The sequence below is a fragment of the Mobula birostris genome, chromosome 32 (genome assembly GCF_030028105.1).
Source record: "Mobula birostris isolate sMobBir1 chromosome 32, sMobBir1.hap1, whole genome shotgun sequence".
In the NCBI taxonomy this organism is placed as follows: domain Eukaryota; kingdom Metazoa; phylum Chordata; class Chondrichthyes; order Myliobatiformes; family Myliobatidae; genus Mobula; species Mobula birostris.
Window position 1 is genome coordinate 6816826 of NC_092401.1, and position 13060 is coordinate 6829885.

Sequence of the window (13060 nt, forward strand, 5' to 3'; positions counted from 1 at the left end):
AACATTAGATCCTCAGAAATGTGGACACCAAGGAATTTGAAGCTTGATACATGCTCCACTACAGCTCCATTGATTTAGATGGGGGCGTGAGTGTGGCTCCTAACATGCCTGAAGTCCACAATGATCTCCTTGGTCCTCTGGGTGTTAAGGGCCAGGTTGTTGTCGGCACACCACGCGGCCAGGTGCTGGACCTCGTCCCTGTAGGCTATCACGTCATCCCCTCTGATCAGGCCAACCACTGAGGTGTCATCTGCGAACTTGATTATGGAGTTAGAACCATGTACAGGAACGCAGATTATGGAGTTAGAACCATGTACAGATCTCCCCTCATTCTCCTGTGTGGCATTGAATCAAGCCCTAACCTATTCAACCTTTCCTATAACTCTGGTTCTTGAGTCCTGACAACATCCTTGCAAATTTTCTCTGCACTCTTTCAGTCTTATTGATACCTTTCCTATAGGTATGTGACTAGAACTGCACACAATACTCTAAATTTGGCTTCACCAACATCTTGTACAATTTCAACAGAACATCCCAACTTTTGTACTCAGTGCCCTGATTTATGAAGGCCAATGTGATTAAAGCTATTTTACGAGTCTATTTGCATATGGTACTACTTTCAAGGAATTATGAATCTGTTTCCTTGGTCCCTTGATGTAGAGCACTCTTAAGAACCTTATCATTTACTATGAGTCTTACCCAGGTTTGCCCTCAAGTGCAACACCTCACAATCGTTTCATCTGCCAGTATTTCATCCCATTTTCCCAGCTGGTCCAGATCATACTATAAGCTTTGATAACCTTCCTTGCGGTCCAGTTTTGGTGTCATCAAAAAATTTGATCCAGTTACCACACTAACATCTAAATTATTAATATAGATGCTAAAAACAACAGACCCAGTTCTGATTCCTGCAGCACACCACTAGTCACAGGCCTCCAGTCAAGAGACAACCGTCTAGTACCACTCTCTGGCTTCTCCCACTTAGCCAATGCTGAATCCACATTACTACTTCGTTTCTCAGCCATCATCCCATGTGGGACTTGGTCAAAGGCCTTGCTAAAGTCCATGTAGACAATGAACACTGCCTCTCCTTCAACTTTCCTGATAAAGTCTGTAAAACTGAATGAGATTGGGTAGACATGACCCATCATGCACAACGCCATGTTGACTCTCTATCCAAATCCTTGGCCTGTTCCTTAGAATTCCTTCCAATAATTTACCCATGACTGACGTCTGGCTCACTATCATGTCATTTCCTGACATTTTAGAGCCTTTCTTGAACAACCGAACAACATTTGCTCCAGTCCTCCTACAATTTCTTCACTAGCCTCCCATGAGGTCTAACGGGGCATCTTGTCAAGTGCTGGGGATTTTGTCTCCCTGACTTGCCATGAGACAATCAGCACTTCCTCTTCAGTAATCTGTATATGGTCAATAACCTCAGTACTCACTGCCTGAGTCCTGTAAATCTCCCCATCTCTTCTGGCTCCATAATGTTGTCTCTTGCTATCCTTTTGCTCTTAATATAACTAGAAACCCTTGGGGGTTCTCTTTCATCTTATCTTGTGTGCCAGTGCAGCTTCATGTCCTCTTTCAGCCCAAGCTTTTCCTTTTCGACTGGCTCACCTGCCTCTGCATTTTGCTAATTTGCATGCTGCAGGTATTGCTGGTGAAGCTATCTTTTGTTGCTCCTAACAAGGTGGTGGTGAGACACCACCATGAACCACTGGAGTATGTGTGGTTATGCTACTCTTGGAGTGCTCTGAACTTGAAAGTTCTAGGATCTGAACTTGGCAACAGTGGAGGAAAGGCAGTGTATTTCTAAGACAGGATGATGGACATCTTTGAGAGCATTCTGCAGATGGAGGTAGTCTTGTATGGCACTGCCTTTTTTTCTTACTGGCAATAGCAGTTGTGTGTTTGTGAGGAAACCTCTTTAGGTGCTGCCGACCTTTGCATATGGTGGATTTGATACTATTTATGCTGGTTGCTTGGTTCTAGATGCTGTCATGCTTTCGGAGGGTTGTTGGGACGACATTCATCCCAAATTTGCAAATTCCATCACAGCTGACTTACTTGCTAATGGAGCACTTGACTTTGGTAATGCCTTCGAATTTCATGGGAGATGATTTAATTCTAATGGAAATGATCATAGCAAAGCAACTGTATAATGTGAATATTCTTTTCAACTTATCAGTCTCTGCCCTGACATTCTGTATTTTAATCAATGCAAGTAACAACCATGTCATTATCCATGCAGTTCTCCAAACATTGTTTCAATTACACACACAAAATGCTGGAGAAACTCAGTAAGCCAGGCAGCATCTATGCAGGGTGGGGGGGCGGGGGAGAACAGTCAACGTTTCGGGCCAAAACTCTTCTCCTAGGGTCTGCCGAAGTGTCTCAGCCTGCAATGGCGACTGTACTTTTTCTTCCATAGATGCTGCCTGGCCTGCTGAGTTCCTCCAGCATTTTGTGCATGTTGCTTGGATTTCCAGCATCTGCAGATTTTCTCTTGTTTGTGATTGTTTCAGTATCTCTACTTTCACCATGATATGTTAAAACTTTGCAATTATTGTTAGTATTGCCTCTGGTCACCATTGCAAATTTCTCTCCCACTTCCTCATTGTTGCTGCTTCCCATTTCAAGTGCTTTGGTTTGCTTCACTTTGGAACACATTGTATAAATACAAATTGTGTCCAACATACTGCACTGTATCAATTATGTTAACATCCGTTTGAGTAAATATTTTTCTGGTAAAACTTTAGAGATAGAAAGTTTCTTTGTTCTGTTTATCAAATAAAATCTACTGTTGACTTGAGAAACTGCCAATGCTGGAGGTCAAGAGCAACACACAAACAGCTGAAGGAACTTGGGCAGCATCTGTGGAGAGAAATACGTGGCTGACATTTTTGGTTAAGACCCTTCTTCAGAACTGGAAAGAAAGAGGGCAGTGGCCACAGTAAAAGGATGGGAGAGCTGGCAGGTTTTGAGTGTCTACTATTGATTTCCTGTCCCTTTTCTTTTTATAACAGAATAGGGAGATGGAGAAAAAAATGAATAAAATATATGTAGTTGCTTTTACCGGATGAAGCAACATACTTGGTGGAGAGTGGGGGGAGGAGACTGAATTTTTGGGAGAGTAAGGAGCATCAAAAGTAGGTGATACTGGAAACACTTAGAAGGTCAGGTGGCATCTGCGGGAAGAGAAGGGAGTTTGAACTGAAATGCTGCTCTTTACACTTCCTAACTTGCAAATGTATTTTCAGCATTTTCTGTTTCAGATTCATGGCGTGTGCATTTTAAAAAATATTTCCAAGTTAAAGTGACACGTTGGATGGCAGTCATGGTCACAGACTTGAAACCAGTGCCTGTCTCTGCATTTGATACATGGTTGAGGAGGGCAAGTTGGACCGTGTTTGTAATATATCCCATTACCATCTCCTTTCAGAAATCTTATAAGCGCCCTAAGCATAGCCTGAACTAGGACTGAAATATAAAAGCAAGGATGTAATGGTGAGGTCTTACTTGGAGTATTGTGAGCAGTGTTGGGCCCCTTATCTAAGAAAGGATGTGCAGACATTGGAGAGGGTTCAGAGGAGGTTCATGAGGATGGTTCCAGGAATGAAAGGATTATCGCATGAGGAGCATTTGATAGCTCTGGGCCTTTCCTTGCTGGAATTTGAAAGAATAAGTGGGGGGAGGGATTTCATTGAGACCTATCAAATGTTGAATGGCCTGGTTAGAGTGGATGTGGAGAAGATGTTTCTTATAGTGGGGGAGTGTAGGATCGGAGGGCATGGCCTCAGAATGGAAGGATGTCTATTTAAAATGGAGATGAGGAATTTCTTTAGCCAGAGGGTAGTGAATCTGTGGATTTTCTTTTGCCGCAGGTGGCTGTGGGGGCCAAGTCATTGGGTGTATTTAAGGGAAAGGTTGATAGATTCTTGATTAGTCAGGCCATGAAAGGTTACGGAGAGAAGGCAGGAGAATGGGGATGAGGGGAAAAATGGACCAGCCATGATAAAATGACGGAGCAGACTTGAGGAGTGAATGACCTAATTCTGCTCCTATCCCTTATGGTCTAAACTTGGTATCTACAAACCAAAGATTGATAGCTTTGACTACCACTGCACAGAGAACTGTGACCCAGTATAAGTCAAAATCAGGAAGTGGGAGAAAAATAAACAGAACAATAATTGGGAAGATGTGTAGTTGTCAATGACTAGAAATTTTTCAATATGAAATAAAACATTGAAACAGAATGTTACAATAACTATACGAGAATGTCTCTACTGCTCTCAATCACCACAAAACAGTCCAAAAAAACTTGCTTTTAGGTTGAGAATGTATTCTTGAAAAATATATTTTTTCTATTATGTTACAAGTTGTGGCTTTTTAAAAAAAAAAGACCCTGGCTATTGGTCCATATCCTTTGTACACAAAAAAGAGCAGAAAGGGTTTGGGATTGATTTCGATGAAGTCTATGAATGTGACTGGTACTCCTTTCAAACCAATCAGAAGAATTTGAATTTGGTGATCCATTTACCTTCCTTGTTTGCAAGCTCAGTTAAAGGTATTAGAGGTGTCTTCACACTTGGGTGACTGTGGATTAATTATGTACCAATCTAGCTCTGAAATGTAATAACTAATTGCCTCTGGGATGCATACAGGTACATTACAACACTGCCCACCTACCAGCATCCAACTTCTGTAATGAAACCTTGAAGATAAAAGTCAATTCAGCACACCTGTCTAATTTGACTTTCAAATTTTTTTCTTCTTGTGAATCAATCTCTTTGGCCAGAATTCCATTTAGGTTCTGGTGCCCTCCAGTAGGCTTCCCACCTCATTCCTTATACATGTTTTGATTTGCTGTTTGCCAGAGTCATAGAGCACAGAAACAGCCCTTTCAGCCCAACTGCTCCATACTGACCTCAGTATTCTCCCTGCTAGTCCCAGTTGCCCACATTTGACTCGTAACCCTCCATGTCCCTCCCCTTTATGTACCTATTTAAATGCCTCTTAAATGCTGCAATTGTACCTGCCTCAACCACTTCCGCTGGCAGCTTGTTTCGGCTACTCACTGCCATTTGTGTAAAGAAATTACCTCACAGGTCTCTTTCAAATTTCTTCCCTCCTGTATCTCTGCCCTCCTGTTCTGGACTCCACCAACACCAGGGAAAGGCCATGATCTTTGATCCGTGTTTGGATAATGCCATGTCCACCATATCTAAACCCCTCATCACTCTACGGTTTCTCACGGTGGCATAAGATATAGGAGCAGAACTAGGCCACTCAGCCCAGTGAGTCCATTCTGCCATCCCATCATGGCCAATTCACCTTCCTTCTCAACGCCATCTCTGTTCTAAATACACCCAATGACTTGGCCTCCATAGTCACCTGCAGCAACGAATTCCAGATTCACCACCCTCTAGCTAAGGAAATTTCCCCCCATCTCTGCTCCAAATGGCCACTTCTCCACTCTGAAGCTGCGCACTCTGGTTCAAGACTCTTCCGCCACTGGAAACATCCTCTTGAAGTCCATTCTGTCAAGGCTTTTCAACACCTGATAGACTTCAGTGACATTCCCCCTTACCCTTCAAATTCCAGCAAGTTCAGGGACAGAGCCAATGAATGCTCCTCACGTGTCAACCTCCACCACCACCATTCTGGAGACCAGTTCTGTGAACCTCTCCTAGACCCCCCTCCCCCATGCCAGCATATACCCTCCCAGACAAGGGAGCCTACAAAGCCTCAGCACCACATCCCTGCTGCTATACTCCAGTCCTCTTGAAATGAATGCTGACACTGTACTTGGCCTCCCTACCACTGATTCAATCTGCAAGTTATCCTTGGGTTGAAACAAATAACCCTGATCCTAGATGCATCTGGCATCCAATTTATTGTGCAGGCTATAAGAGATGTTCTGCTGTATTTCTTGTAAGAATGTACTGGAGGGAAAGCTTGACTGGTGTTCTGTCAATTCACCATGGAACTGTGATCCATGTATTTCAGTAACTTGCCAGCTGAGTTAAAAAGTAGAAAGTCACAGGCAACAGATACTCTGGTTTATGCACAGTTGCATTAAATACATTAATGAGTAATGAATGTTGAATTTGCAAAGATAAGTTGGTCATGCGTACTTGGAAAGATTTGCAGTATGAGCTGTATCATTTAACTTAATGATTAATCACCCTGATATACTAATGCAAATATTCATGCAAATGATACAAAAAGAATTGTGGAGACTTTTAAGAATCCATTATCATTCATACAAAACAGGATATGTCTGGGCAGGTTTTCAAAATTCATATGTTTCGAACTAGAACACTGAAACACCTCTATTTGGAGTGTTATCACTAAATAACTGGGGGAGAAATTATATTTTTACCTAACAATATACAAGCATAATGTTTCATCATGAATGACTTTTATGGCCCAGGCTATTAAATGATTTATTAAGGATTCCAACTGGAATATTTAAGGTGATTGGAAGTGACTGTGCTCTCCATGTGATAAATTGGCATCAAGCCAGTGGAACAGATTGGCATTTACTGAATTAAAAGAGCTCTCTTTCTTTTTTAAGTGCAGTAACGTTTTTGATTAATTTTGATGCGAGTCTACTGAATTATCAAGAAATGTACCAAAATTCTTCAGCCCAGAAATTGCAGTCTCTCATTTTTAATTCCTCTAACTTGTTTTACAGGAAGTCTATGATCTGCTCAGTGAGTATGATTTAAAATACTGCTTCGTGGACAAGTACAAAGGCACAGGTAAGTGTTCTTGAATATCTCTTTAAGTGCCCAGATTCCAATGAAAGCAGTTAACTAAAATTTGACTTTAAATAGTAAACTAGGTGCATTGTTTCAGGGAGCGCTGAACTTTCCCACGTGTGAAATCCTGGTCTTTAATATTCAGTAAAACTGGGGAAAAGTTATAAAACAAGCTTGAAAACTCATCCTTGTCTGGCACATTATAATAACCTCCCATTTGTAATCTGATAATAGCAGATTTTAATTTCTATTTTATTAATATATCTGAAAATGTATTATTTGAAAATTTTTTTTAGGTTTTTCAAATATATTCTTTTAATTTTCACTCATCAGATTTATTATTTTCTTTTGTGAGCCTCAACAAAGTTTCACTTAAACTACCATTTCTACAGATGAACAAAATTTAGCTTTCATCACACCCTTCCACTGTACTGTGTGAAATGCTGAACTGAAGGTGTGCATTATTCCTACTTTCTCTTGACCCCATTAAGGGAGAAACAATTAGAAAGTCCTACTTTCACATAGATGAAATATGAAAATATGAAATGGAAGCCCGGGGGGGGGGGTTGGGGAAGTCAGATAGTCAGATGTATTAACTATTTGTTTCCTTGTTTATTTCTAGCTTTTGTCACATTATTAAACAGGGACCAAGCAAACTCTGCCATAGAGAAACTTCACCAGTCAATATTACGAGACCGAGAGATTTCAGTTCGGTTACAGCCCACGGATGCACTGCTCTGCATTGCAAATCTCCCACGCTCCTTCAGTCAGCAGCAATTTGAAGAGCTGGTGCGGCCTTTTGGGAATCTGGAACGATGCTTTCTTGTGTACAGTGAGGTCTCTGGGCACTCGAAAGGGTATGGTTTTGTTGAATACATGAAGAAGGACTCTGCTGCCCGTGCTAAATCGGAGCTCCTTGGAAAACAGCTGGGTACACGGACCCTCTACGTTCACTGGACAGATGTAAATCAACTGACTCTTGATCTCATGCATTCTAAGTGCCTGTGTGTGGACAAGCTACCACATGATTATAAAGACCTGCAAGAAATCACTGAAATCTTCAGTGATGTCTATCAGCCAACCTATTGTCAGGTATGATTAATGGTTATGCAATGCAGGCATTCTTGAAGGCAAGGATGATTCAGAGGGCATTTTAAACCTACGGACAAGAGTTGCCATCTTCTATTTTCATGGCATATTCTTGTTTACGTTGGTTGAAGGTTTTATGTTGTTGCAGAACGTTCATTGTTCTTGAGACTAGTCCTCACAACTCCACATTCCCTGTGTCTGAAAAGTATCTGAGAAACTTAGTAATTATAGTTTGAAAATTCAATGTAGCATAAGTTTTCTGTTTCTCTCTTTCCCTTCTTTCAGAATTCCCTACTCTAATCTTCATTCTGTTTTACCTCATGGTGACCTGAGGATGCAGATACACACTTAAAAACAGATATTCCTTTCAGTTAGTCTGGAGATGTACATAACCACCAGGGTTAATGACATGTTATCTAAATCGGTGTGCCTGTGGACTGGCTTGTCCAGCTTTTGATACCAGATGTGATGTGCTAGACTGGAGGTTTGTAAATTTAGATCTTGAATGCATTTGCACTCTTCTGTTATTCTTTTTTGTTTATTTTTTGTCCCTCCATTATTAATTACAAGCAATTTGTACAGCATAGGCTTGCTTACAGTTTTACTTCAATTATTTATTTGCAACTTTTCAGCCTTTTTTGATTTATAGATGTTGTATTTGGATAGTCTGTCCTTTGCTACTGTTTCTATTCTGGTGGTATGAAGTGATAAAGTGAGGAAGTAAATCTTTGGTGAATAAGTCCATTCACTGTGGCCACAGCTTGTCTTCCGAGCTTTCTGCTTTGGTTCCCTAGGTGCCCCCACGTGACGTTGATCTCGCCCTTAAACATATTTATGACTTGAGTACCTGTAGCAGCTTGAAGGATTAAATGGAAAAGTTCTGACTGATGAAGATTTCTGTTTGTCCCAGACTTTTATGCATATTGTTTAATACTTAGACTCTGTGCCCTATTAATGCATTTCACTGAGTTTATTTCTCATTTTTCTAAACTACAATGAGTAAGATCCACCTTGTTCCTTATGGATGATCGTGCTAATCATTATGATGCTCTAATTTGTAGCACACAATTGCATTCTATTCTACACCTTTGGAAATTTCATCTTGGGAAATAGAAAGGTTGATGTTGAAGGCCTTTGCATGAGCTGGGGTTACATGGTGCAATTCAATAAGTATTGTATTTGTCAGAGGAGATGATTGTGTTGGGTCTTCCATCATTCCAGAGCAATTGAACTGAAGAAAATAAGGAATGGTGCTGGGCAACCCAAACCTTTGGGGAGAAATGAAAAGGCAGCAAAACCAATGTAGTAACTTTTACTACAACAACTTCAATAATGAGTAGATTAGTTGGTGTAGTCTATGTATGGTACAGCAGTGAATTGGTTGAGGCTTCTGATAAATTGCTTTTCTAGCATGAAGTTGCAATCAAATGGTTTATGTTATGTATCAACTTCCCGTTGTGTGTCATTTCCTGCAAATAGTGATTTGTCATGTGAATTTTGTAGTGCTTATTATAAATTTAACTTTTGCAAACTGCTTTAGATTATTACACAGCTGCCTCTGTTAATTTTAATTCACTGTGTGCTCTATGTCGCAAAGTAGGTTGAATTTAAAGAATTAATTTCCACTAATTTGCAAGAGGTTATATTAAATGCTCTCAAAATGACTTGCTATTAATTTTAACTGCATCTTGGTGCTTGACTAGATAGGGCCAGCTGGGCAAAGCACATCGTGCTGAGTCCTTTGGGGTAAACCCAGGATGTGAGTAGTGAGTTATTAGCCACTGGTGACTGTCTACATTGATATTATGTTGATTAAGACAGTAATTTTTATCATTTAAGACCCTCACACAAAAGCACAACTGCATTGGAAATTGGATGGAAAGCCCTGAACCATGCTGGATGCCTGAAAACTTGTCCAGAAAGATGGCAATTTAAAGGATTTTAGTTGTATTTGAGGGGTTTGGGGATCAGTCTCTGCACTATGACTATAGAGGCCTGCCTATTTTGTGTAATCCTTGAAAAACAGTAGTAAAAATAATTGTAACTTTGCAAGGCCTTTAAGTTTTGACAACTTTTGACTGGTTAAGATTGTATGACATCACTGAACGCATAATTTTATATTATAAGAAAAATTTGTATCGCCTTTGTTCCTCTGTAATGATGAGATCAAGCTTGACTGTGACTATCTACCCGGCCATCCAGGATTAAGTGTCGGCTTTGGGGCCCGACCCAATCGACAGCCCGGGCCCCCGGCAGCTGGAAGTGGCAGCGGAGCCTCCCTCATTACTCGGCCCGACCCGGAGTGTCTGACAACACGACCCGCCGACCAATCCCCGCGGGATGCGTCTTCCAACCGCAAAGAGCTGACAACAACACACTGCATTGATGGAAACCTGGAAAGATGCACTACTTACCGAGGAAGCATGGGAAAAGAGCTGGGCTGCTGGTCAGATTGAAGCTGAGGGGCTTCAGGGTCCCTATGCCCACCATCCTACTAGCTAATGTGCAAGCCATAGAGAGCAAGGTGGATGATCTTAAAGGGAGACTCACCTACTGCAGGGAGATGCAGAACTTCTGGGGGAAAAGCTGACAGTGATGCAGGTGGATGCTTTCCTGGTGTCATGGATTATTGATTACCTGACTGGCAGACCACAGTACGTGTGCTTGCAACACTGTGTGTCCGACAGAGTGATCAGCAGCACTGGGGCTCCACAGGAGACTGTCTTGTCTCCCTTTCTCTTCACCATTTACACATCGGACTTCAACTGCTGCACAGAGTCTTGTCATCTTTAGAAGTTTTCTGATGACTCTGCCATAGTTGGATGCATCAGCAAGGGAGATGAGGCTGAGTACAGGGCTACAGTAGGAAACTTTGTCACATGGTGTGAGCAGAATTATCTGCAGCTTAATGTGAAAAAGACTAAGGAGCTGGTGGTAGACCTGAGGAGAGCTAAGGTACCGGCGACCCCTGTTTCCATCCAGGGGGTCAGTGTGGACATGGTGGAGGATTACAAATACCTGGGGATACGAATTGACAATAAACTGGACTGGTCAAAGAACACTGAGGCTGTCTACAAGAAGGGTCAGAGCCGTCTCTTATCTCCTGAGGAGACTGAGGTCCTTCAACATCTGTCGGACGATGCTGAGGATGTTCTATGAGTCTGTGGTTGCCAGTGCTATCATGTTTGCTGTTGTGTGCTGGGGCAGCAGGCTGAGGGTAGCAGACATCAACAGAATCAACAAACTCATTCTTAAGGCCAGTGATGTTGTGGGGATAGAACTGGACTCTCTGGCAGTGTTGTCTGAAAAGAGGATGCTGTCCAAGTTGCATGCCATCTTGGACAATGTCTCCCATCCACTACATAATGTACTGGTTGGGCACAGAAGTACGTTTAGCCAGAGACTCATTCCACTGAGATGCAACACTGAGCGTCATAGGAAGTCATTCCTGCCTGTGGCCATCAAACTTTACAACTCCTCCCTTGGAGGGTCAGGCACCCTGAGCCAATAGGCTGGTCCTGGACTCATTTCTTGGCATAATTTACATATTACTATTTAATTATTTATGGTTTTATATTGCTATATTTATACTCTATTCTTGGTTGGTGCAACTGTAACGAAAACCAATTTCCCCCGGGATCAATAAAGTATGACTATGTGTTCTGTTTCACCGAGACCTGGCTTTCCCCTGCCACCCCCCAACTGTGCCATCCGACCGGAGGGATTTTCGATCCATCAGATGGACCGCACGGCGTCTTCAGGCAAGACGAGGGGAGGTGGTGTCTGCCTACTGATCAACACTGGCTAGTGCTCGGACACAGTGGCACCGACAAGCTCCTGCAGCCCGGACCTGGAACACCTGTCAGCGAAATGTGGCCCCTACTATCTGCCACGGGAATTCACCTCAGTCATACTGACAGCGGTATACATTCACCCCAAGGCGGACGTGGAGTGTGCTCCGAACATACTGTATGCCAACATCAGTGAACTTGAGACCAGGTATCCGAGGCTTTGCTCATTTTAGCCGGGAACTTTAACCAGGCCAACCTCAGAAAGGTGCTGCCAAAGTTATACCAACATGTCTCCTGCCCCACTAGAGGCCCGAATATACTTGACCACTGCTACACAGCAGTCAAGGATGCCTACTGTTCCGTCCCACGACCTCACTTCGGAAAATCAGACCATCAGGCCATACTCCTCCTCCCAGCTTACAAACAGAAACTGAAGCGGGAGGTCACGGTGTCAAAAGTAGTGTCGCGTTGGACGGAGGAAACGGATAAGGTCCTCTGTGACTGCTTTGAATCAGTGGACTGGTTAGTATTCAAGGACTCGGCAGCTAACCTCGATAAGTATGCCTCAGCTGTCACGGACTTCATGTGGAAATGCACGGAGGACTGTGTGTCTCGCAAGACGATCCGGGTATTCCCTAACCGGAAACCTTGGATGAATTATGAGATCAAGTCCCTTTTAAAGGCTAGAGTTGCGGCTTTTAGGTCTGGGGATACCAATTGCTACATGGAATCCAGGCGTGGACTCCGGAAAGCCATTAAGGGCGCCAAGAGGCAATATCGAGCCAAGTTGGAAGCCCAGGCTAACCAGAGGGATGCCAGTAGACTATGGCAGGGTCTAAGTGAGATCACTGGGCGCAAAGAAAAGGCTGGGAATATCAATAACTGTGGTGCTTCTCTTCCTGACGAACTTAGTGTATTCTACGCAAGATTCAAACAGAAGAGGAGCGTCCTACTCCCTCCAGATGAACCGGACCTGGTGGCATCGAGAGACCTTGTCACCAAGGAGGACGTTAGAAGGGCCTTCCTGAAGATAAATCCAAGGAAGGCAACGGGCCCAGATGGTGTCCCAGGACGGGTTCTCCGGGCCTGTGCAAGCGAGCTAGCTGGCGTGTTTGCTGACATCTTCAGCTGCTCCTTGCTTCAGTCTAGGATCCCCTCGTGTTTTAAGAAGGCAACGATAATCCCAGTGCGGAAGAAGAGCAGGTTGGCATGCCTGAATGACTATCGACCTGTGGCTCTGACATCAATTGCTATGAAGTGCTTCGAGAGATTGGTTATGGCCCACATCAACCACAGCCTACCGGTCAACCTCGACGCTTTGCAATTCGCCTACCGGAGCAACAGGTCAACGGCAGATGCCATCTCTCTGGCCCTACATTCCTCCTTAGAACAGCTGGAGAATAA

General features: G+C 43.0%; 1 protein-coding gene across 3 annotated transcripts in view; it reads left to right on the forward strand.

Annotated features, from left to right (window-relative positions):
• Nucleotides 1-13060, forward strand: part of raver1 (ribonucleoprotein, PTB-binding 1) — a 55015-nt gene that overhangs the window by 10567 nt on the left and 31388 nt on the right. For all 3 annotated transcript variants that reach the window (XM_072248511.1, XM_072248514.1, XM_072248513.1), the window contains exons 2-3: nt 6710-6776; nt 7399-7868. In XM_072248511.1, coding sequence (XP_072104612.1) covers nt 6710-6776; nt 7399-7868 — 537 coding nt within the window. The remainder of the gene's footprint in view (nt 1-6709; nt 6777-7398; nt 7869-13060) is intronic.